At 51.2% G+C, this 26,566-nt stretch overlaps 2 protein-coding genes across 2 annotated transcripts in view; one reads left to right on the top strand and one right to left on the bottom strand.

Annotated features, from left to right (window-relative positions):
* LOC132389541 (germ cell-specific gene 1-like protein) overlaps positions 1–8,462 on the top strand; it is a 54,662-nt gene extending 46,200 nt beyond the window's left edge. The window contains exon 5 of the mRNA XM_059962014.1: positions 7,587–8,462. Within this exon, the coding sequence (XP_059817997.1) occupies positions 7,587–7,890 (304 nt within the window). The 3' untranslated portion in view covers positions 7,891–8,462. The remainder of the gene's footprint in view (positions 1–7,586) is intronic.
* Positions 8,463–8,609: 147 nt separating this feature from the next.
* LOC132389542 (ubiquitin-like protein ATG12) lies at positions 8,610–19,941 on the bottom strand. The gene is made up of 4 exons (XM_059962015.1): positions 19,782–19,941; positions 17,335–17,471; positions 12,221–12,283; positions 8,610–9,528 (listed from the first exon to the last, which is right to left on the bottom strand). The coding sequence occupies exons 1-4, from the start codon at positions 19,912–19,914 to the stop codon at positions 9,469–9,471; spliced, it is 393 nt and encodes a 130-aa protein (XP_059817998.1). The 5' UTR covers positions 19,915–19,941; the 3' UTR covers positions 8,610–9,468.
* Between the last annotated feature and the right edge of the window lie 6,625 nt (positions 19,942–26,566).

Genomic DNA, 26,566 nt, shown 5'->3' with positions numbered 1-26,566 from the left:
CCATTTCCCCCTGCGTCAGACCCACACCAGATCACCGTGCACAGTTCCCATCTCCATTTCCCTGGGTCAGACCCACAACAGGAGCACCATGCACAGTTCCCGTCTCCATATCCCCCTGGATCAGACCCACACCGGATCACCGTGCACAGTTCCCGTCTCTGTAACCCCCTGGGTCAGACCCACACCAGGAGCACCATGCACAGTTCCCATCTCCATTTCCCTGGGTCAGACCCACAACAGGAGCACCATGCACAGTTCCCGTCTCCATATCCCCCTGGGTCAGACCCACACCGGATCACCGTGCACAGTTCCCATCTCCATATCCCCTGGGTCAGACCCACACCAGGAGCACCGTGCACAGTCCCCGTCTCCATATCCCCCTGGGACAGACCCACACCGGGATCACCGTGCACAGTTCCCATCTCCATATCCCCTGGGTCAGACCCACACCGGGATCACCGTGCACAGTTCCCATCTCCATATATCTCTGGGTCAGACACACACCGGGAGCACCGTGCACAGTTCCCGTCTCCATATCCGTGTGTCAGACCCACACCGGGAGCACTGTGCACAGTTCCCATCTCCATTTCCCCCTGGGTCAGACCCACACCAGATCACTGTGCACAGTTCCCGTCTCCATATCCCTGGGTCAGACCCACACCGGGAGCACTGTGCACAGTTCCCGTCTCCATATCCCCCTGGATCAGACCCACACCGGATCACCGTGCACAGTTCCCGTCTCTGTAACCCCCTGGGTCAGACCCACACCGGGAGCACCGTGCACAGTTCCCATCTCCATTTCCCTGGGTCAGACCCACACCAGGAGCACCATGCACAGTTCCCATCTCCATTTCCCTGGGTCAGACCCACAACAGGAGCACCATGCACAGTTCCCGTCTCCATATCCCCCTGGGTCAGACCCACACCGGGATCACCGTGCACAGTTCCAATCTCCATATCCCCCTGGGTCAGACCCACACCGGGAGCACCGTGCACAGTTCCCATCTCCATATCCCCCTGGGTCAGACCCACACCGGGATCACCGTGCACAGTTCCTATCTCCATATCCCTCTGGGTCAGACCCACACCGGGATCACCGTGCTCAGTTCCCATCTCCATATCCCTGGGTCAGACCCATATCGGGAGCACCGTGCACAGTTCCCGTCTCCATATCCCTCTGGGTCAGACCCACACCGGGAGCACCGTGCACAGTTCCCGTCTCCATATCCCTGGGTCAGACCCACACCGGGAGCACCGTGCACAGTTCCCATCTCCATTTCCCTGGGTCAGACCCACACCAGGAGCACCATGCACAGTTCCCATCTCGATTTCCCTGGGTCAGACCCACACCGGAAGCACCGTGCACAGTTCCCGTCTCGGTATCTCTGGGTCAGACCCACACTGGGAGCATCGTGCACAGTTCCCGTCTCCATATCCCCCTGGGTCAGACCCACACCGGCAGCACCGTGCACAGTTCCAATCTCCATATCCCCCTGGGTCAGACCCACACCGGGAGCACCGTGCACAGTTACCATCTCCATATCCCCCTGGGTCAGACCCACACCGGGATCACCATGCACAGTTCCAATCTCCATATCCCCCTGGGTCAGACCCACACCGGGAGCACCGTGCACAGTTCCCATCTCCATATCCCCCTGGGTCAGACCCACACCGGGATCTCCGTGCACAGTTCCTATCTCCATATCCCTCTGGGTCAGACCCACACCGGGATCACCGTGCACAGTTCCCATCTCCATATATCTCTGGGTCAGACACACAACGGGAGCACCGTGCACAGTTCCCGTCTCCATATCCGTGTGTCAGACCCACACCGGGAGCACTGTGCACAGTTCCCATCTCCATTTCCCCCTGGGTCAGACCCACACCAGATCACTGTGCACAGTTCCCGTCTCCATATCCCTGGGTCAGACCCACACCGGGAGCACTGTGCACAGTTCCCGTCTCCATATCCCCCTGGATCAGACCCACACCGGATCACCGTGCACAGTTCCCGTCTCTGTAACCCCCTGGGTCAGACCCACACCGGGAGCACCGTGCACAGTTCCCATCTCCATTTCCCTGGGTCAGACCCACACCAGGAGCACCATGCACAGTTCCCATCTCCATTTCCCTGGGTCAGACCCACAACAGGAGCACCATGCACAGTTCCCGTCTCCATATCCCCCTGGGTCAGACCCACACCGGATCACCGTGCACAGTTCCCATCTCCATTTCCCTGGGTCAGACCCACACCGCGATCACCGTGCACAGTTCCCATCTCCATATCCCCCTGGGTCAGACCCACACCAGGAGCACCGTGCACAGTTCCCGTCTCCATATCCCCCTGGGTCAGACGCACACCGGGAGTACCGTGCACAGTTCCCATCTCCATATCCCCCGGGTCAGACCCACACCAGGAGCACTGTGCACAGTTCCCCTCTCCATATCCCCCTGGGTCAGACCCACACCGGGATCACCGTGCACAGTTCCAATCTCCATATCCCCCTGGGTCAGACCCACACCGGGAGCACCGTGCACAGTTCCCATCTCCATATCCCCCGGGTCAGACCCACACCAGGAGCACCGTGCACAGTTCCCATCTCCATATCCCTGGATCTGACCCACACCGGGATCACCGTGCACAGTTCCTGTCTCCATATCCCCCTGGGTCAGACCCATACCGGGATCACCGTGCACAGTTCCAATCTCCATAACCCCCTGGGTCAGACCCACACCGGGAGCACCGTGCACAGTTCCCATCTCCATATCCCCCTGGGTCAGACCCACACCGGGATCACCGTGCACAGTTCCTATCTCCATATCCCTCTGGGTCAGACCCACACCGGGATCACCGTGCACAGTTCCCATCTCCATATATCTCTGGGTCAGACACACACCGGGAGCACCGTGCACAGTTCCCGTCTCCATATCCGTGTGTCAGACCCACACCGGGAGCACTGTGCACAGTTCCCATCTCCATTTCCCCCTGGGTCAGACCCACACCAGATCACTGTGCACAGTTCCCGTCTCCATATCCCTGGGTCAGACCCACAACAGGAGCACCATGCACAGTTCCCGTCTCCATATCCCCCTGGGTCAGACCCACACCGGGATCACCGTGCACAGTTCCAATCTCTATATCCCCCTGGGTCAGACCCACACCGGGAGCACCGTGCACAGTTCCCATCTCCATATCCCCCTGGGTCAGACCCACACCGGGATCACCGTGCACAGTTCCTATCTCCATATCCCTCTGGGTCAGACCCACACCGGGATCACCGTGCTCAGTTCCCATCTCCATATCCCTGGGTCAGACCCATATCGGGAGCACCGTGCACAGTTCCCGTCTCCATTTCCCTGGGTCAGACCCACACCAGGAGCACCATGCACAGTTCCCATCTCCATTTCCCTGGGTCAGACCCACACCGGAAGCACCGTGCACAGTTCCCGTCTCGGTATCTCTGGGTCAGACCCACACTGGGAGCATCGTGCACAGTTCCCGTCTCCATATCCCCCTGGGTCAGACCCACACCGGCAGCACCGTGCACAGTTCCAATCTCCATATCCCCCTGGGTCAGACCCACACCGGGAGCACCGTGCACAGTTCCCATCTCCATATCCCCCTGGGTCAGACCCACACCGGGATCACCGTGCACAGTTCCAATCTCCATATCCCCCTGGGTCAGACCCACACCGGGAGCACTGTGCACAGTTCCCATCTCCATATCCCCCTGGGTCAGACCCACACCGGGATCACCGTGCACAGTTCCTATCTCCATATCCCTCTGGGTCAGACCCACACCGGGATCACCGTGCACAGTTCCCATCTCCATATATCTCTGGGTCAGACACACAACGGGAGCACCGTGCACAGTTCCCGTCTCCATATCCGTGTGTCAGACCCACACCGGGAGCACTGTGCACAGTTCCCATCTCCATTTCCCCCTGGGTCAGACCCACACCAGATCACTGTGCACAGTTCCCGTCTCCATATCCCTGGGTCAGACCCACACCGGGAGCACTGTGCACAGTTCCCGTCTCCATATCCCCCTGGATCAGACCCACACCGGATCACCGTGCACAGTTCCCGTCTCTGTAACCCCCTGGGTCAGACCCACACCGGGAGCACCGTGCACAGTTCCCATCTCCATTTCCCTGGGTCAGACCCACACCAGGAGCACCATGCACAGTTCCCATCTCCATTTCCCTGGGTCAGACCCACAACAAGAGCACCATGCACAGTTCCCGTCTCCATATCCCCCTGGGTCAGACCCACACCGGATCACCGTGCACAGTTCCCATCTCCATTTCCCTGGGTCAGACGCACACCGGGAGTACCGTGCACAGTTCCCATCTCCATATCCCCCGGGTCAGACCCACACCAGGAGCACTGTGCACAGTTCCCCTCTCCATATCCCCCTGGGTCAGACCCACACCGGGATCACCGTGCACAGTTCCAATCTCCATATCCCCCTGGGTCAGACCCACACCGGGAGCACCGTGCACAGTTCCCATCTCCATATCCCCCGGGTCAGACCCACACCGGGAGCACCGTGCACAGTTCCCATCTCCATATCCCTGGGTCTGACCCACACCGGGATCACCGTGCACAGTTCCCATCTCCATATCCCTGGGTCAGACCCATATCGGGAGCACCGTGCACAGTTCCCGTCTCCATATCCCTCTGGGTCAGACCCACACCGGGAGCACCGTGCACAGTTCCCGTCTCCATATCCCTGGGTCAGACCCACACCGGGAGCACCGTGCACAGTTCCCATCTCCATTTCCCTGGGTCAGACCCACACCAGGAGCACCATGCACAGTTCCCATCTCCATTTCCCTGGGTCAGACCCACACCGGAAGCACCGTGCACAGTTCCCGTCTCGGTATCTCTGGGTCAGACCCACACTGGGAGCATCGTGCACAGTTCCCGTCTCCATATCCCCCTGGGTCAGACCCACACCGGCAGCACCGTGCACAGTTCCAATCTCCATATCCCCCTGGGTCAGACCCACACCGGGAGCACCGTGCACAGTTCCCATCTCCATATCCCCCTGGGTCAGACCCACACCGGGATCACCGTGCACAGTTCCAATCTCCATATCCCCCTGGGTCAGACCCACACCGGGAGCACCGTGCACAGTTCCCATCTCCATATCCCCCTGGGTCAGACCCACACCGGGATCACCGTGCACAGTTCCTATCTCCATATCCCTCTGGGTCAGACCCACACCGGGATCACCGTGCACAGTTCCCATCTCCATATATCTCTGGGTCAGACACACACCGGGAGCACCGTGCACAGTTCCCGTCTCCATATCCGTGTGTCAGACCCACACCGGGAGCACTGTGCACAGTTCCCATCTCCATTTCCCCCTGGGTCAGACCCACACCAGATCACTGTGCACAGTTCCCGTCTCCATATCCCTGGGTCAGACCCACACCGGGAGCACTGTGCACAGTTCCCGTCTCCATATCCCCCTGGATCAGACCCACACCGGATCACCGTGCACAGTTCCCGTCTCTGTAACCCCCTGGGTCAGACCCACACCGGGAGCACCGTGCACAGTTCCCATCTCCATTTCCCTGGGTCAGACCCACACCAGGAGCACCATGCACAGTTCCCATCTCCATTTCCCTGGGTCAGACCCACAACAGGAGCACCATGCACAGTTCCCGTCTCCTTATCCCCCTGGGTCAGACCCACACCGGATCACCGTGCACAGTTCCCATCTCCATTTCCCTGGGTCAGACCCACACCGGGATCACCGTGCACAGTTCCCATCTCCATATCCCCTGGGTCAGACCCACACCAGGAGCACCGTGCACAGTTCCCGTCTCCATATCCCCCTGGGTCAGACGCACACCGGGAGTACCGTGCACAGTTCCCATCTCCATATCCCCCGGGTCAGACCCACACCAGGAGCACTGTGCACAGTTCCCCTCTCCATATCCCCCTGGGTCAGACCCACACCGGGATCACCGTGCACAGTTCCAATCTCCATATCCCCCTGGGTCAGACCCACACCGGGAGCACCGTGCACAGTTCCCATCTCCATATCCCCCGGGTCAGACCCACACCGGGAGCACCGTGCACAGTTCCCATCTCCATATCCCTGGGTCTGACCCACACCGGGATCACCGTGCACAGTTCCTGTCTCCATATCCCCCTGGGTCAGACCCACACCGGGATCACCGTGCACAGTTCCAATCTCCATATTTGCCTGGGTCAGACCCACACCGGGAGCACCGTGCACAGTTCCCATCTCCATATCCCCCTGGGTCAGACGCACACCGGGATCACCGTGCACAGTTCCCATCTCCATATATCTCTGGGTCAGACACACACCGGGAGCACCGTGCACAGTTCCCGTCTCCATATCCGTGTGTCAGACCCACACCGGGAGCACTGTGCACAGTTCCCATCTCCATTTCCCCCTGGGTCAGACCCACACCAGATCACTGTGCACAGTTCCCGTCTCCATATCCCTGGGTCAGACCCACACCGGGAGCACTGTGCACAGTTCCCGTCTCCATATCCCCCTGGATCAGACCCACACCGGATCACCGTGCACAGTTCCCATCTCCATTTCCCTGGGTCAGACCCACACCAGGAGCACCATGCACAGTTCCCATCTCCATTTCCCTGGGTCAGACCCACAACAGGAGCACCATGCACAGTTCCCGTCTCCATATCCCCCTGGGTCAGACCCACACCGGATCACCGTGCACAGTTCCCATCTCCATTTCCCTGGGTCAGACCCACACCGGGATCACCGTGCACAGTTCCCATCTCCATATCCCCCTGGGTCAGACCCACACCAGGAGCACCGTGCACAGTTCCCGTCTCCATATCCCCCTGGGTCAGACGCACACCGGGAGTACCGTGCACAGTTCCCATCTCCATATCCCCCGGGTCAGACCCACACCAGGAGCACCGTGCACAGTTCCCCTCTCCATATCCCCCTGGGTCAGACGCACACCGGGAGTACCGTGCACAGTTCCCATCTCCATATCCCCCTGGGTCAGACCCACACCGGGAGTACCGTGCACAGTTCCAATCTCCATATCCCCCGGGTCAGACCCACACCGGGAGCACCGTGCACAGTTCCCATCTCCATATCCCTGGGTCTGACCCACACCGGGATCACCGTGCACAGTTCCTGTCTCCATATCCCCCTGGGTCAAACACACACCAGGATCACCGTGCACAGTTCCTGTCTCCATATCCCCTTGGGTCAGACCCACACCGGGAGCACCGTGCACAGTTCCTGTCTCCATATCCCCCTGGGTCAAACACACACCAGGATCACCGTGCACAGTTCCCATCTCCATTTCCCTGGGTCAGACCCACACCAGGATCACCGTGCACAGTTCCCATCTCCATTTCCCTGGGTCAGACCCACACCAGGATCACCGTGCACAGTTCCCATCTCCATTTCCCTGGGTCAGACCCACACCAGGAGCACCGGGCACAGTTCCTGGAGTGTGAAGACGGGGGCAGGGGAGCGGAAGAAGAGGTAATAAATGGGAAAGGAGGGGAGGCTCCATGGACAGCACTGACACCCCCATCCCTCTCCCCACAGGTTGGCCTGGCTCTCATTCAGCCTCTGCATGGCCTCCGCTGTTTGCAGCCTCAACGCTTATGCCAAGACAGAGGCGCAGGGTCGCTGCGGCCGGCAATCTTTAGCGGGAACCTCCTCCTGTCACACCATCGTTTCCTCTCCTCCGCACCTGCTGGTACTGGACCCCGAGCTCGCCCCTTTCCTGTGGGAGCGTTCCGCCTTCCCAGCGCGCGGGCCGGCCCAGGATGGGGGCGAGATTGAGGGCGGGCTCTCCCTGTCCAACGACTTCCCACCCCACAGCCCCTCTGATTTACCTGAGGAGTGAGAGGGAGGGTGGGGAGTTGCTGTCCCATCTGGCTCACACGCCGTCAAAATGACCTTTCACACCTGACCCTCCGTGTGCCATGTGGACTCTTCTTCCCAAACCCCCCGCTGACTTTTGACCCACTCTGGGGTCAAGCGAAGTCCACACAACGTTCCACCCCTCATCCTCTGGCTCAAACCCCATCTCCATGACCTTTCACTCCTCACCTTCTGGGATTAAAACCCATCGCTGCGGCCTCTCACCTCTTGCCTTCTGGTGCACAAGCCACATCCCTGTGACATCTTACTCCTCGCTCTCTGTGTTAATTCCTTAACCCATGACCTTTCACTATTTGCCTTCTATGGTCATGCTCCGTCTCTGTGACCTTTCACCCCTCTTTCTGGGGTCAAACTCCATTTCTCCTCACCCGCCCAGTCTAACCTTTCACCCTTTGTCTCCTGAGGTAAACCCTCATTCGCAAGCCTCACCCTTCCAACTCCCCATTCAACTCCTGCCTTCCATCAATGACCTTTCACCCACCAGAAGCCAGACACCTCCTTAACCTCTCACTCCAAACGTGGCCCACTCTCACCTCTGACCTCTTTGCTACTGCTGGATGGGTCAGAGACCGGCCCCTCTGTGACCTGCCGTCTGGACATCAACCCTCCACCCCTCCGAACCCTGAGAGTTTCCAGCAAACCCCTCCCCTCCTGCAGAAATGATCAGTGCTCAACCTGCAATCAGGATCCCACATCACTTTATTGCAGAGAGATTTACAACGTTCAAAGTTACGTAAGTCTACAGATGGGCAGCTTCATAAGCTCAAGGTCAACCTCATGGGATGGAGAGGGAAGAAAGCGACAGATAGACACACACACACACACACTCAGGAGGCAGAGACACACACAGACAGGGGTGGGGGGAGAAAGATACATATCTTCCCATCTACTGTCTGTGTATGTGTCTCTATCTGGTGTGTGTGTGTGTGTGTGTGTGTCTGTATGTGTGTGTGAATGTGTGTGTGAGTGTGAGTGTGTTTGTGTCTGTGTGTCTGTGTTTGTGTGTGTATGTCTGTGTGTGTGTGTGTGTGTGTGTGCGTGAGTGAATGTGTGTGTGTGAGTGTGAGTGTGTGAGTGAGTGAGTGTGAGTGTGTGTGAGTGAGTGTGAGTGTGAGTGAGTGTGTGTACATCAGTGAACTTACATTCAGGCAGCTGTTGACAGCCATGCCCCCTCATGATTCCAAAATCATCCTCTTGGAAAGCTGCCCCACTGCCCCCAATCAACCCTCCACACTGGCTGCACAGTACTACTCGCCCTCTTCCCCACCCTCCATTCCCCCCCCCCATCTTCCAGGTAACCCCACTGATGGAACCTGCCTCCTTCGCAACCCCGCCCTCGCGATGTCCGATGAGGCAAGGAGGGGGGAAGAGGAGGGAAGAGAAGGAATAGTGGGGAGGAGAGTGAGGGGGCAGAGAATACAGGAATAGGGGATAAGGGAAGGGAAAACGAAGGAGGAGGAGGAGCAGCTGGTTCCATCATGGGGTCTGACGAGTCTGGACAAGAGAGTCGGGGGTAGGAGATTCGTGCCCCCCCTCTCCTTCAACCCCATGCTTGGTTCTTGCAGTAGTGCAGCACCAACTTGCCATCACTCCCGAAGCACTGGAAGAGAAAACAAGGGTCAGGTGCGAGGGAACCTTGGGGCTACAGTTCAGAAAGAGAGGCCCCTAAAACTGAGTGGGAAGAGGCCCAGGATCTTCACCCCCACCCTCCACCCCAATCCTCCTCCTTATCCACCTGTCCGACTCTGGAACTGCGTCTGCCTCGGCCTCATTCTATGTACAAGCAACAAGAAAAGTTTCTTCCTCTGCAACCCCCTATAGATCAGCTCCCCTCTCTCACTTCCCGTTAAATCAGGGGATCCACGGACACCTCCATTAATGGCCGGAGATGATTTTAAATCATCAATTCCCCCCTCAACTTCCCTTTCAAATATAACCACCCCTTACCTTAAACTTGTTTTCCCTTGTTCTACCTCAACTCACTGTGTAACGAGCTGATCTCTGTCCACACTGTGCAGTTCACTGTATCTCAGTACATCTCTCAATAATAAACCGTTGTCGTCGTGACCCTTGAACCTTGTTGTCTGCCTGCATTGCCCTTTCTCTGTAACTGTAACACTTTATTCTGCATTCTGTTATTGTTTTCCCTTGTTCTACCTCGATGCTCTGTGTAATGATCTGATCTGTATGCAAGACAAGATTTTCACTGTATCTCGGTACATGCTACAATGATAAACCAACTCCAATTGCGAGCCTATCTTTCCTGAAGGTAAGGAGACCTGAACTCATCACGGTATTCACCAGGAACCAGACCATAAGACACAGAAGCAGAATTAAGCGGTTCTACGCATCGAGCCTGCTCCATCCTGGTTGATTTATTGTCCCTCTCAACCCCATTCTCCTGCCTTATCCCCGTGACCTTCAACATCCTGACTAAACCTTCGATTTAAATATACCCAATGTCTTGACCTCAACAGCCAACTGTGGCAATGAATTCCACAGATTCACCACCCTCTGGTTAAAGAAATTCCTCCTCATCTCTGTTCTAAATAGGTTTCCGTCCATTCTGAGGCAGTGCCCTCTTGTCCCTGGCTCCCCACCAGCCTCAAAAGGACAACAATTATACCATCACCCAAGAAAAGTTGTCCCGCCTGGTAGCACCATAATATCAGCGCCAGACTCCCGAGTTCAAATCCAAGTCGGGTTGAGCGTCGAGCTAGCAACTCGGCCTCATAAAAACGAGAATAGCTGGCTACGGAAACACCGTCAAGACGGTGCCCCGATAACTCCACTGCCCAGGTGAGGGCTATGAAATACTTTGAAAAGTTGGTCTTGGCTAGAATCAATCCCTCTGTAAGGTCAAACAGAAAATCTGCAGACTTGCTGGGAGTGCAAGCAATTCCTGCCTCAGCAAGGACCTGGCCCCAACTTGCCCTGTCACCACAATAGGTCTACGGCAGATCGCTCTCCATGTGGCCTTAGATCACCTGGACAATACAATCACCTACGTCACTGACTATAACACAGCGTTTAACACCATCGTTCCCACAGTCCTGATGAATAAGCTACAGAACCTCTGCAATTGGATCCTCAACTTCCTAACCGGAAGACCACAATCCATGTGGATTGGAAATAATACCTCCTCCTCCTCGCTGACGATCTCAGGGGTGTGTGCTTAGCCCACTGCTCTACCCTCCCCACACCCATGACTGTGTGGCTAGGCATTGCCCAAATGCCATCTAGAAATTTGCTGATGATACAACCATTGTTGGCAGAATGAATTTCTAAGATAGGGACGTGTTCGGCACAACTTTGTGGGCCGAAGGGCCTGTATTGTGCTGTAGGTTTTCTATGTTTCTATGAAAGGGTGTACAGGAACAAGATATACCAGCTGGTGTCACAGCAACAACCTTGCACTCATTAATAAGACCAAAGAACTGATTGACGACTTCAGGAAGAGTAACACATGAACCGATCCTCATATAGGGATCAGAAGTGGAAAGAGTGAGCAATTCCTGGTAGGGAACATCTCAGAAGATACAACTTAGCCCCAGCATATCAATGAAACTATAATGAAGGCAAGACAGTGGCTAAATTTTAATCAGGAGTTTGAGGAGATTCGATTTGTTGACTAAAACACTTGAAAACCTCTACAGACATACCATGGCGAGCATTCTGACAGGCTGCATTGCTGTCAGGTGTGGAGGGGCTACTGCACAGGACCAAAAGAAGCTGCAGAGAGATGTAAATCTAGCCTGCTCCATCTTGGGTGCTAACATACAAAGTACGCAGGACATCTTCAGGGAGCGGTGTCTCAGAAAGACAGCGTCCATTATTAAGGACCTCCAGCACCTAGGACAAGCCCTTTCCTCACTGTTACCATCAGGCAGGAGGTACAGAGGCCAGAAGGCCCACACTCAGCGATTCAGGAACAGCTTCCTCCCCTCTGTCGTCCAATTTCTAAATGGACACGACCTCACTACTTTTTAATTTCTGTTTTTGCAGTACTTATTTACTGCACATACCTATTCTGTTTTTTCTATATTTATCATGTATTGCATTGAACTGCTGCTGCAGAGTTAACAAATTTCACCACAAATGCCGGTGATATTAAACCTGATTCTGATGGGAAACATCTTCTCCACATCCAGTCTATCAAGGAAATTCAATGAGATACCCCCACCTCCTCCCCCCCCCCCCCCATTTACCCTCTTCCCTGAGCAGCTCTGCACCCTGTTCTGGTGAATTGGAAATGCCTACATAAAGAGCGATGGTGAATGGGCTCATCTCACCTCATAGAGCGTTCCCACTTCCTGATCAGGACTCGGGGCGAACGACTGGTTTACATAGATGAACTGTAGGGGAGAGAGAGCAGAGAATGCATACAGAATGATGAATCAAAGTAAATGTATTAGTAAAGTACATCTACACTCAGTGGCCATTTTATCAGGTATATATCTAATCAGCCAATCAAACAACAGCAACTCAGTGCATAAAGGCATGCAGACATGGTCAAGAGGTTCAGTTGTTGTTCTGACCGTACATCAGAACTGGGAAGAAATTTGATTTATTTATTTGTTTGGAGATGCAGTGCAGAACGAGCAGAGCTGCCCAACAACCCGATTTAACCCTAACGTAATCACAGGACAATTTACTGTACAATGACCAATTAACCTAGCGGGAGGAAACCCACACGTTCCATGGGGAGGTTGTAGAGAGACGCCTTGCAGAGCATGCTGGGATGGACCTCGCGCAATGCCACTGCACTACCCGCTACACTACGGTGGCAATCTAGGTGACTTTGACCATAGTGCCAGACAGGGTAGTTTGAGTATCTCAGAAACTACTGATCTCCTGGGATTTTCACACACAACAGTCTCTGGAATAAAATCTGAGTTGCCTGGGACTGTACTTGCTGGAATTCAGAAGGATCTTACAGAAACATTAAAAATTATGAAAGGGATAAATAGAGGCAGTTTCCACTGGTAGGTGACACTAAAACTAGGGAACATTGCCTCAAGATTCGTGGGAGCAGATTTAGGATGGAGATGAGGAGGAACTGCTTTTCCCAGAGAGTGGGGAATCTGTGGAATTCTCTGCCCAACAAAGCAGTGGAGGCTACCTCAGTAAATATACTTTAGACAAGGTTGGATAGATTTTTGCATAGTTGGGGAATTAAGGGTTGTGGGGAATAGGCAGGTAGGTGGAGATGAGCCCATGGCCAGATCAGCCATGATCTTATTGAATGGAGGAGCAGGCTTGACAGGCCGAATGGCCAACTCCTGCTATTCCTTGTGTTCTTTTAAACAAAGACTAACAAACAACTACCGTGTAAAAATACAATTTGTACAAATGAAAAATAACGCTAAGAATCCTTGAAGGTGAGTCTGTGGAATCCACTCAGCTCTGAGGTGAGTGAAGTTACCACGCTGGTTCAGGAGCCTGATGGTACCATTCCTGAACCTGGTGGTATTGCACCAAAGCCTCCTCAAACAAGAGAAAATCTGCAGATGCTGTAAATCCAAGCAACACACGCCAAGGAAAAGAGTAAACAGTTGATGCTTTGAGCTGGAGGAAAAAAGATGAAAAGTCAGTGTAAGGAGGCAAGTGAGAGGTGAAACCGGGAGGGGGAAGTGTACAGTAAAGAGCTGAGAAGCTGATTGGTGAAAGAGATCAAGGGCTGGAGAAGGGGGGATCTGATAGGAGATGACAGAAGGCCATGGAAGAAATGAAAGGGAGAGGAACACCAGATAAGGTGTTAGGGAGATGAGAGAGAGAAAACAGGAATGGGGAATGGGGGGTAGACAGCATTGCTGAAGGTTGGAGAAATCGATGTTCACACCATCAGGTTGGAGACCAACCAGACAGCGTTGCTCCTCCAATGCGAGTGTGGAGGCGAGCAGGGACTGACATATGGGAATGTGAAGTGGGATTGAAATGGGGGCCACTGGAAGATCCTGCTTTTTCTGGTGAATGGAGCGTAGGTACACAGCGGAGTGGAATCCCAATCTACATCAGGTCTCGCTGATATACAGGAGACCACACCGATGAGAAGAGAGCATGGCCTGATGATGGATCCAGTGGCAGAGCTCCATGTGGGTGTGCTCAGTGGTAGAGAGGATTTTCCCTGCTAAGGACTGGGCCGATCCACCTCTTTCTGCTCCTGGGCATTGGTGATTCGATACCCGGCCATGATACAGCCAGACATACACTCCCCAGCTAGCCCATGGTGACATGCCAAATCTGTGCAAACTTCCTTGTGATCCTCGGATACAAGTCCGAGATAGAGTGGATGCAGTTTCCAATGGTGGGAGAATCGGCACCGGAGGGCACAGCCTCAAAATAGAGGAACATTTTAGCCAGAGGGTAACTATGAAAATGGACAAGGGAGAGCCAGTGGATGTAGTGTACCTGGACTTCCAGAAAGCTTTTGATAAAGTCCCACATAGGAGATTAGTGGGCAAAATTAGGGCACGTAGTATTGGGGGCAGAGTACTGACATGGATTGAAAATAGGCTGGCTGACAGGAAACAAAGAGCAGCGATTAACTTTTGGAATGGCAGGCTGTGACCAGTGGGGTAGCGCAAGGTTCGGTGCTGGGACCGCAGCTGTTTACAATATACATTAATGATTTAGATGAAGGGATTAAAAGTAACATTAGCAAATTTGCTGATGACACAAAGCAGGGTGGCAGTGTGAAATGTCAGGAGGATGTTATGAGAATGCAGGGTGACTTGGACAGGTTGGGTGAGTGGGCAAATATATGGCAGATGCAGTTTAATGTGGATAAATGTGAGGTTATCCACTTTGGTGGCAAGAACAGGAAGGCAGATCTAAATGGAGTCAAGTTAGGAAAAGGGGAAGCACAACAAGATCTAGGTGTTCTTGTACATTAGTCAATGAAAGCAAGCATGCAGATACAGCAGGCAGTGAAGAAAGCTAATGGCATGCTGGCTTTTATAACAAGAGGAATTGAGTATAGGAGTAAAGAGGTCCTGCAGCTGTACAGGGCCCTGGTGAGACCCCACCTGGAGTATTGTGTGCAGTTTTGGTCTCCAAATTTGAGGAAGGACATTCTTGCTATTGAGGGAATGCAGCGTATGTTCACAAGGTTAATTCCCAGAATGGCAGGACTGTCATATGTTGAAAGATTGGAGCGACTGGGCTTGTATACACTGGAATTTAGAAGGATGAGAGGGGATCTGATTGAAACATATAAGATTATTAAGGGATTGGATACGCTGGAGGCAGGAAGCATGTTCCCGCTGATGGGTGAGTCCAGAATTAGAGGCCACAGTTTAAGAATAAGGGGTAGGCCATTTAGAACAGAGATGTGGAAAAACTTTTTCACCCAGAGAGTGGTGGATATGTGGAATGCTCTGCCCCAGAAGGCTGTGGAGGCCAAGTCTCTGGATGCATTCAAGAGAGAGTTAGATAGAGCTCTTATAGATAGCGGGGTCAAGGGATATGGGGAGAAGGCAGGAACAGGGTACTGATTGTGTATGATCAGCCATGATCACAGTGAATGGCGGTGCTGGCTAGAAGGGCCGAATGGCCTACTCCTGCACCTACTGTCCATTGATTCACTGACAACAGATGTGGAGGCTAAGTCACTGGGTATATTTAAAGCTAAGGTGAACAGGTTCTTGATTACATAGAACATAGAATAGTACAGTACATTACAGGCCCTTCAGCCCACAATGTTGTGCCGACCCTCAAACCCTGCTTCCCATATAACCCCCCACCTTAAATTCCTCCACTACCTGTCTAGTAGTCTCTTAAACTTCACTAGTGTATCTGCCTCCACCACTGACTCAGGCAGGATTCTAGGCACCAACCACTCTCTGAGTGAAAAACCTTCCTCTAATTTCCCCCTTGAACTTCCCTCCCCTTACCTTAAAGCCATGTCCTCTTGTACTGAGCAGTGGTGACCTGGGGAAGAGGCGCTGGCTGTCCACTCTGTCTATTCCTCTTAATATCTTGTACACCTCTATCATGTCTCCTTTCATCCTCCTTCTCTCCAGAGAGTAAAGCCCTAGCTCCCTTAACCTCTGATCATAATCCATACTCTCTAAACCAGGCAGTATCCTGGTAAATCTCCTCTGTACCCTTTCCAATGCTTCCACATCCTTCCTATAGTGAGGCGACCAGAACTGGACACAGTACTCCAAGTGTGGCCTAACCAGAGTTTTATAGAGCTGCATCATTTCATCGCATCTCTTAAACTCTATCCCTCGACTTATGAAAGTTAACACCCCATAAGCTTTCTTAACTACCCTATCTACCTGTGAGGCAACTTTCAGGGATCTGTGGACATGTACCCCCAGATCCCTCTGCTCCTCCACACTACCAAGTATCCTACCATTTACTTTGTACTCTGCCTTGGAGTTTGTCCTTCCAAAGTGTACCACCTCTCACTTCTCTGGGTTAAACTCCATCTGCCACTTCTCAGCCCACTTCTGCATCCTATCAATGTCTCTCTGCAATCTTCGACAATCCTCTACACTGTCTACAACACCACCAACCTTTGTGTCGTCTGCAAACTTGCCAACGCACCCTTCTACCCCCATATCCAGGTCGTTAATAAAAATCACAAAAAGTAGAGGTCCCGGAACACATCCTTGTGGGACACCACTGGTCACAACCCTCCAATCTGAATGTACTCCCTCCAAACATGACACTCTGCTTTCTGCAGGCAAGCCAATTCTGAATCCACCTGGCCAAACTTCCCTGGATCCCATGCCTTCTGACTTTCTGAATAAGCCTACCGTGTGGAACATTGTCAAATCCATGTAGATCACATCCAGTGCACTACCCTCATCTATATGCCTGGTCACCTCCTCAAAGAACTCTATCAGGCTTGTTAGACACGATCTGCCCTTCACAAAGCCATGCTGACTGTCCCTGATCAGACCATGATTCTCTAATTGTCCATAGATTCAATCTCTAAGAATCTTTTCCAACAGCTTTCCCACCACAGACATAAGGGTGATGTGGCGAAGTCAGGAGAACGGCGTTGATCAGCCACGGTGGAATGACAGAGCAAACTCAACGGGACAATTCTGCTCCTCATTCACGAGGACAGTTTGATATGTTTTTGTTGGTTGTTCAGTTCATTAATTTAATGTTATATGTTAATTGTGTGGATGACAAAATTGACGACTTTGTGGTCAAGTTTGCTGACGATACCAAGAGGGATACTGCAGAAGGACTTGGACAGATTGGGAGATTGGTGGAGGAGTAGGCAGTGCTGAGAAAACAGGGAGCCTGCAGAAGGATTTGAATAGTTTAGTAGTTGGAGGATCAGGCAGTGTTGAAGAAGCAGGGTGTCTACAGATGGACTGATTAGGAGATGGTGGAAGAGCAGGTAGAGTTGGGGAAGTAGGGGGTCTACAGGAGGACTCACCAACTGTTCCAGAGGCTCCAATTTGAGGAACTTCTTCACAAACTGCCCAAGGGCTTGAATGGTCCGCGATCTCTCCACCGTCCACTTCTTCTGTTTCATGATGGGGGTGTCCCCAACTGCCTTCAGAAGAATGTCAACTTGGGTGGGAGAGGAAAGAGGAAGGGACAAACACATCAGTGCTGATGCTTCCCAACCCTTCCTGGACACCCCTCCCCATCACCCATCTCCCTTGACCCTCACCCCTCTCCTCTCCCACAGTCCCCAGCTATCTCCATCCATCCCCCAGTGCTTCCTTGGAACTCATTGACCTGCCATTCACCTGCCAATTGAATTGGTTTTACTACTTACATGAGGAGTAAAAATCTCTACATTATGTCTCCATCTATATGTGCAATTTATAGTAATTTATAATAAATAGTATGTACAACAGGATAGTCACATAACATAGAAATACAGTTGTGTCAGCATGAGTTTAACAGTCTGATGGCTTGATAGAAGAAGCTGTCCCGGAGCCTGTTGGTCCTGGCTATTGTTCTGCGGTACCGTTTCCTGGACGGCAGCAGCTGGAACAGTTTGTGACTGGGGTGGCTCCTTCAGGCCCTTTTTACACACCTGTCTCTGTAAAAGTCCTGAATAGTGGGAAGGTCACATCTACAGATGCGCTGGGCTGTCCGCACAACTCTCTGCAGTCCTGTGATTGACGGAAGTACAGTTCTCATACTAGGCAGTGATGCTGTCCGTTGTGCCCCTGTAGAAAGTTCTTAGAACTTGGGGGTTCACTCCAAACTTCTTCAACCATCTGAGGTGAAAGAGGCACTGCTTCCACACACAGCCGGTATGTACAGATCACGTGCGATCCTCGGTGATGTTTCTGCTGAGGAACCTAAAGCTGTCTCAACCCCAGATCCTTTGATGTCTCTATGGGCTAACCAGATCCTTTGATGTCTCTATGGGCTAACCAGATCCTTTGATGTCTCTATGGGCTAACCAGCTCCTTTGATGTCTCTATGGGCTAACCAGCTCCTTTGCGACATTGAGGGAGAGTTTGTTTTCTTGACACCACTGTTTCATGCTGATGATCTCTTCCCTGCAGGCTGCATCATTATTATGGGTGCCAAGGTAGCGTAGAAGTTAGCACGACACTAGGGGTGTCAGCGTCCACAGTTCAGTTCTGTAAGGAGTTTCTACGTTCTCCCCGTGACCATGTGGGTTTCCTCTGGGTGCTCCGGTTTCTGCCCACAGTCCAAAGGCATACCGGTTGGTAGTAATTGAAAATTACAATTAAATTACAGTTGGTAATTGTAAATTGTCCCGTGATGAGGCTTGGGTTAAATTGGTGGGTGGCTGGGTGCTGCAGCTTGTTAGGCCAGAAGGATTTTTTCTGCGTGTATCTCCTGAAATAAATAAATCACCCTCCTACACCTCCGCTTTCCACTCCCTCCTCCTCAACCCCTATCATTCTCATCCCTACCCTCTTCCACTCCCTCCTCCTCAACCCCTATCATCCTCATCCCTACCCTCTTCCACTCCCTCCTCCTCAACCCCTATCATCCTCATCCCTACCCTCTTCCACTCCCTCCTCCTCAATCTCTATCATCCTCATCCCTACCACTCCCTCCTCCTCAACCCCTATCATTCTCATCCCTACCCTCTTCCACTCCCTCCTCCTCAACCCCTATCATCCTCATCCCTACCCTCTTCCACTCCCTCCTCCTCAACCCCTATCATCCTCATCCCTACCCTCTTCCACTCCCTCCTCAACCCCTATCATCCTCATCCCTACCCTCTTCCACTCCCTCCTCAACCCTATCATCATCCCTACCCTCTTCCACTCCCTCCTCAACCCCATCATTCTCATCCCTACCCTCTTCCACTCCCTCCTCCTCAACCCCTATCATCCTCATCCCTACCACTCCCTCCTCAAACCCTATCATCCTCATCCCTACCACTCCCTCCTCCTCAACCCCATCATCCTCATCCCTACCCTCTTCCACTCCCTCCTCCTCAACCCCTATCCTCTTTCCTCTTCTATTCCCGCCTAACCCCCTTAGTTCCTCCTCACTCTCCTACCCGCCCCTCTCCTCCCTCCTCGCCCCCTCCTACCAAACCCACCCCTCACGCTCCCCATTGGCCAACCGGCCACAGCTGACAGCACCCGCCCTCTTCCTGCCCACCTCGCTATTGCTTCCGGCCACCGTCTATCAAGGCTAATCGGACCAGTCCCCTGGCCGCACCTGTCGCCACTCAACCCATTCTCCCGCCCCAAACTCCGTCTTGTCGGAACTCAGCCGCCATCACGCATTCCTGCCCACCATCTATTGGCCGTGCCTGCTGTCACTCAACCCCCCCATCTTCCCGCCCACCGTTCATTGGCCGCACCCGCCGTCACTCAGTCCGTTCGGCCTGTCGCTGCCTCCTCCCCACTCCCCAGTTGCCCCTCCGCTCACTTTTGCGCCGTAGTTGCTCTTCGGCCGGCGGCTCCTCGGCCACTGCCGGAGCTTCGGGGGGCGTGTCTGACGCCTCAGAGGTCTCCTGTTGCCCCCCGTCGGCTAGTGCGCCCTTTCCCTCCGTGTCCGCCATCGCCCTTAGGCCTCGACCGGACGTGAGGTTATCAGGCGGGCGGAAGCACGGGCGAGTTGGCGGCCATCTTTAAGGCAGGCGGAAACCCGCCCAGCTGGTAGTTTGCTTACACACCAGAAACCCCTGCCGTAACTGCCTGTTTGCAACAAGTTATGCATAAGTAATGCAAAAATAGAAATTTAAAAATGCTGACACGAAAAAATGTGCAGATGCTTGAAATTCAAAGAAACACACACACTTCCTGGTGAAGCATCTCAGTCCGAATCATCGACTGTTTCCCTTTCCATAAATGCTGCCCGACTTGCCGTGTTCCGCCAGCAGTTTGTGTGCGTTTGGAGCGTTCATGTCTCTCCAGAAATGTGATGACAGAGGGGAAGAAGTTGTTCCCCAATCATTCAGAGCGTGTCTTCGGGCGTCTGATGATAACAATGAGAATAAGCCACGACCTGGGTGATTGGGGGTCCTTAATGATGGATGTCGATTTTCTGGATACTACAGAGGCTAGTGTCCATGATGGAGCTGACTGTGTTTACAACTCTCTACAGCTTATTTCGATCCTGTACAGTAGCGCACACCAACCCCCCCCCCCCCCCACAGCCAGAACAGTTAGAATGCTCTCCATCTGTACATCTTAGAAAATTGCCAGTATCTTTGATTGCATACTAAATCTCCTCAAACTCCGAATGAAATATAGTAAATTTATTATCAAGGTACATTATGTTACCATATGCTACTCTAAGATTCACTTTCTTGCTAGTTATCACGGGAAAATAAATAAAATACATAGAATTTATGAAAAAGCTGTACATAAACAAATAGAGTCTGACAAGCAGTGAAGGGTCTCGGCCCAAAACATCGACTGTTTATTCATTTCCGTAGATGCTGTCTGACCTGCTGAGTTTTGTCATCATATTTGAGCTACAATAACAACGGTGATAAGGAACAATGTTATCTTTATCACATTCCTTCCTCTCCAGCTCAAATTCTTTGTCCAAAGAAGCAGTGGAGGCTACCTCAGTAAATATATTTAAGTCAAAGTTGGATAGATTTTTGCATAGTTGGGGAATTAAGAGTTTGGGGAAAAGGCAGGTAGGTGGAGATGAGTCCATGGCCAGATCAGCCATGATCTTATTGAATGGAGGAGCAGACTCGATGGGCCGGATGGTCGACTCCTGCAACTTTCCTCCTTTCCCTCACCCCAACTTTTTATTCTGGTGTCTCCCACGCACCCACACTTCTTTTCCTTTTTTTTGTAATTTATTTTTTTATTGAAGTTCATCATCAAACAAACATTTCCATAAGATGTATTTCAGACATTGGACATATATATCATATAATCATATATTTCACAAATCTCCACATAGTATTTATCTGAGGTACACACTTATAGAAAAGAGTGGAAAGAAAAACAATTAATAGGAAAGAACTATGTACAAGTAGGGAGTGATTAAAATCAATGGATATTTATCAAATACTCTTGCCTTAGAAAGGGGCACAAGACAGGGTTGTGCATGGTCACCGCTGCTCTTCGCGTTATATCTGGAAGCATTAGCTCAATACATCAGACAAAATGAAGATATCAGGGGAATTACTATTAAAGGGACAGAGCATAAATTGGCTTGTTATGCGGATGACATTTTGATCTATCTAGGGCAACCAACATACTCTTTACCTAATTTGATGCAATCCTTTGAACAATATGGTCAATTATCAGGATACAAGATCAACATAGATAAAACCCAATTACTTTCATATTTGCTATAGCCCACCAAGAGAAATTGAAAGTCGATACCCCTGGGCATGGCACACAGGGTCTTTCAAATATTTGGGCATCATTAAGCCCAAAGATTTGACAAAATTATCAGAATGTAATTATCAGCCTTTATATAAAAAATTAAGGAAGATGTGGCAAGATGGAACCTGATTCCTTTTTTCAGTCTCAGTTCAAGGATTGAGTGGATTAAAATGAATATACTGCCCAGACTGTTATATCTCTTTCAGACCCTACCAACAGAGATTAATCAAAATCAATTCAATGAATGGAACAAGATGCTATCAAGGTATATTTGGCAAGGTAAAAGGCCTAGAGTTTGTCTCAAAACTTTGCAATTAGCAAAGGAAAAGTGGGGATGGGGCCTACCTTCTCGTAGAGATTATTATTTTGCAGCACAGTTGAGAGCTGTGATATGTGGTGCAACCCATCATATGACGCTCAATGGAAAAACATTGAGGAGTGGGTACTTCCCATCCCCATACAAGCAATTTTGGCTGATAACAACCTGCAAAGGTACATAAATACTATTGATAACCCATGGATGAAATTGACTCTTAAAATATGGAAAACTACTATAAAAATATAATCTAGACGGAGATATTGCAATTCTTAAATGGTGTGCATATGACTCGGATTTTACACCAAATAAATTGGATGCTAGATTTAAGGACTGGACAGCTAATGGGATAACAGTTCTTTGCAACATAATGAAAGAAGGAACACTGTTCAGTTTTGAAATGCTTAAAGAGAAACACTTATTAGAAAAACAAGATTTTTATCGGTATTTCCAGATGCGATAATATGTTAATAATGTAGCGGTGTGCTACAAGCAGCGCTAAAATTACAACACGGAGTCGGTAACTGCAGTCGAAGGAAAAACTTTATTCGAAAACTTCAGCCTCACTTTTAAGCCTCTGTCAACCGGCCCCCCATGGCGAAGAGGCTCCAAAGCTCTGTGCTCGCAAACCCCCGTAGGCTATCTAATTGTGAGTCGGTTCGGATACGCTAGGAAATGAGGCGCTACATAACCCCCCCCCAGAACCGGCGATACACCCCCCAATGTCCACAGCCTGGGCCAGAACCTGCTTGGGAGGTCGGCCTCTGCGCCGAGGCGCCGGAAACTCGGCCGGTTGCGCCAAGTTATGAATGGAGTCGAAAACACGTCGCCGCCAGGCTGCGGGGACGACCGGACGGGGCTGGTCGGTGGCGACGTCACAGAGTAGGGTCCTCTCACCTGGGCCCACGGGGAGGTCCTGGAGCCGCAAACCAGAGACTGCAGTCCTGTAACTCGGAATCTCCCCATCTACCTGCTGTGCCTCTGCCAGTGCCTCAAAGTCTACCCCTTGGGAAAGGGCATGAACGGTAGGGCGAGAGAGCGCATCCGCCACGACATTGTCCTTACCCGAGACGTGCCGGACATCCGTTGTGTATTCAGAGATGTAGGACAGGTGGCGTTGCTGGCGGGACGACCAGGGGTCGGACGCTTTCGTAAACGCAAAGGTAAGCGGTTTGTGGTCCGTGAACGCGGTGAAGGGCCGACCTTCTAGGAAGTACCTGAAATGCCGGATTGCCAGGTAGAGCGCCAACAGTTCCCGATCGAAAGCATTGTACTTGAGCTCGGGTGGTCGCAGGTGTTTGCTGAAAAACGCCAGGGGTTGCCAGCGACCTGCGATGAGCTGCTCCAGCACCCCACCGACTGCCGTGTTTGATGCGTCCACTGTGAGGGCGGTAGGGGTGTCCATTCTGGGATGTACTAGCATTGCGGCGTCAGCCAAAGCTTCCTTCGTTTGAACGAAAGCGGCGGCAGACTCCTCGTCCCAGGTAATGTTCTTGCTCGGACCCGACATCAGGGCGAACAGGGGGCGCATGATCCGGGCAGCTGAAGGGAGGAAGCGGCGGTAGAAATTGACCATACCTACGAATTCCTGAAGGCCTTTGTGTCCCTCGGCCAGAGACAACATCTCATTCATTAAAGCCGATGGAGGTCTGTCGCTAAGCCATCCAGGTGCAGTAAACGGGCAGCCCGCTCGCGCCGTGAGAGTCCGAAAGTCCTGAGGAGCAGGGCTTTGAATTCCGTGTACTTGCCGTCTGCCGGGGGCGACTGTACGAACTCCGCGACCTGGGCCGCTGTGTCCTGGTCGAGGGAGCCCACCACGTAGTAGTAGCGGGTGTCTTCTGAGGTGATCCGGCGAAAGTGGAATTGGGCTTCGGCTTACTGGAACCATAGGTTCGGTCGCTGTGTCCAGAAACCCGGCAGTTTCAACGAAACCGCATGAACAGAGGCGGCGTCAGTCATTTCTGGTCCAAAAATCGTTTGGACCGTCGGGGTCACCAATTGTAGCGGTGTGCTACACGCAGCGCTAAAATTACGACACGGAGTCGGTAACTGCAGTCGAAGGAAAAACTTTATTCGAAAACTTCAGCCTCACTTTTAAGCCTCTGTCAACCGGCCCCCCATGGCGAAGAGGCTCCAAAGCTCTGTGCTCGCAAACCCCCGTAGGCTATCTAATTGTGAGTCGGTTCGGATACGCTAGGAAATGAGGCGCCTCGGATTTTACACCAAATAAATTGGATGCTAGATTTAAGGACTGGACAGCTAATGGGATAACAGTTCTTTGCAACATAATGAAAGAAGGAACACTGTTCAGTTTTGAAATGCTTAAAGAGAAACACTTATTAGAAAAACAAGATTTTTATCGGTATTTCCAGATGCGATAATATGTTAATAAGACATTTAAAAATGTAACCAAGGCAAATACATGCTTGATAGAGCTCACTTCTTTTCCAGTCCTGAAGAAAGGTTTTGGCCTGAAATGCTGATTATTTATTCATTTCCATAGATACTGTCTGACCTACTGAATTCCTCCAGCATTTAGCATGTGTTATCTTTCAATTGTCTTTTAAAAAGATTAATATTTCATCTGGAACAAAAAATACCCTGTATTAAAATATCTAAGTTACAGCTTCCCAGCAGTCTAGGGGATCTGGATTTTCCAGACATCAAAAAATATCAGTTAAGTTCCTTTTTATCGTATGTGGTTGACTGGGTTTGCAGGGACCCCTCCTCAATTTGGCTAGACATTGAAGCTTCACAAGCAAAATGCCCTCTTATCAATTTGCTTTTCCTCAATAAGATGAAACTAGTTAAGGAATATTGTCGCAATACAATCACAATTAATACAGTCAGGGCTTGGAGGGCGGTGTGACAAATTGAGGGTAAAGCAGCGAAAATATCACCCTTCACTCCAATAACAGGCCGTCCAGGTTTTCAGCCTGGCATAATGGATTCTGGATTTAAACTTTGGATTTCTAAGGGTATTTTCCATCTAGGAGGTTTGTTTGATGATGGAATGATGATATCTTTTAGTCAAATAGTACAGAAATTTAACATACCCAACAAAGATCTTTTTTTTATTTTTTTCAGATAAGGGATTATATACGGAAAAAAAACATAATTGTTAACTGATTTCTATAGTTCTGGCATAGAAAAGAGGGTGTTTTGTTCTAAGGGTGAAGTCTCCATCAGTACGTTTTACAGCATCCTGAAGGAATGTTCTTGTGGAGAGGCTGAGCAGCTGGGAAGGGTCTGGGAGGAAGAGCTGGGAGTAGAAATTACAGCTGAAACATGGGAAGATGTCTGTGATAATGCAACGAAGATTTCAGTTTGTAATAGACCTAAGGCATTGCAACTCAAAATTCTGCATAGAGCCCATCCGACACGGGATCGTCTCTTGAAATTTAAGACGGGGGTTTCTCCAACGTGTTCTAAATGCTGGAACTTTCACCCACTGTTTCTGGACTTGTCCCAAACTGCAGGCATACTGGAGTGATATTTTGGGTGAAATGGAAAAGATTCTGAAGATGGAGCTTGAACTGGACCCAGTGTCTTTTCTCTTAGGCTTACCCAGCAGTCATATTATTAATGTACATCAGAAAAAACTTTTTAACATCCTGACTATTTGTGCGCGGAAGAACATTTTACTTTGTTGGATATCTGATAAGGCCCCTGGACTTCTTGGTTGGCGTAAATTAATCATGGAATGCATTCCTTTGGACTTCTTGACATGTATGGTACACTCAAAAACAAATAGTTTTCATAAAACATGGCAACCTTTTCTGCAGTATGTAGATGTAAACCTGTCTGCTATTCTAATGAAGGCTTTTGTTCATGATGTGGTGGTGATGTCTGTACTTTGATGGAAGTGTTCCGATCGCTGATATCTGTGAGGGGAAGAAATGTAAATGAATCTGGAAATCGAAAGTTTTGTTCTGCTGAGCAAAGAAAAGATTAATATTAGTCATTTTGACCATGTTGGCATCAGATCCCACTTTTACTCAAGTTCAAGTTTATTGTCGTTCAAATGTACTTGTATACCTATAGAGGAAATAACGGTCCTCTGGATCAAGGTGCATCTCAGGGGATCAGAAGTGGAGGGTTCTCTCCTGGACCAAGGTGCATCTCAGGGGATCAGAAGTGAAGAGGTTCTCTCCTGGACCAAGGTGCATCACAGGGGATCAGAAGTGAAGAGGGTTCTCTCCTGGACTAAGGTGCATCACAGGGGATCAGAAGTGAAGAGGGTTCTCTCCTGGACCAAGGTGCATCACAGGGGATCTGAAGTGAAGAGGGTTCTCTCCTGGACCAAGGTGCATCACAGGGGATCAGAAGTGAAGAAGGTTCTCTCCTGGATCAAGGTGCATCTCAGGGGATCAGAAGTGAAGAGGGTTCTCTCCTGGACCAAGGTGCATCTCAGGGGATCAGAAGTGAAGAGGTTCTCTCCTGGAGCACGGTGCATCTCAGGGGATCAGAAGTGAAGAAATTCTCTCCTGGACCAAGGTGCATCTCAGGGGATCAGAAGTGAAGAGGGTTCTCTCCTGGAC

The sequence above is a fragment of the Hypanus sabinus genome, unplaced genomic scaffold (assembly GCF_030144855.1).
Source record: "Hypanus sabinus isolate sHypSab1 unplaced genomic scaffold, sHypSab1.hap1 scaffold_596, whole genome shotgun sequence".
Classification (NCBI taxonomy): domain Eukaryota; kingdom Metazoa; phylum Chordata; class Chondrichthyes; order Myliobatiformes; family Dasyatidae; genus Hypanus; species Hypanus sabinus.
Note: the sequence above shows the minus strand (reverse complement) of the source record. Positions and strands in the feature narration are given on the sequence as shown.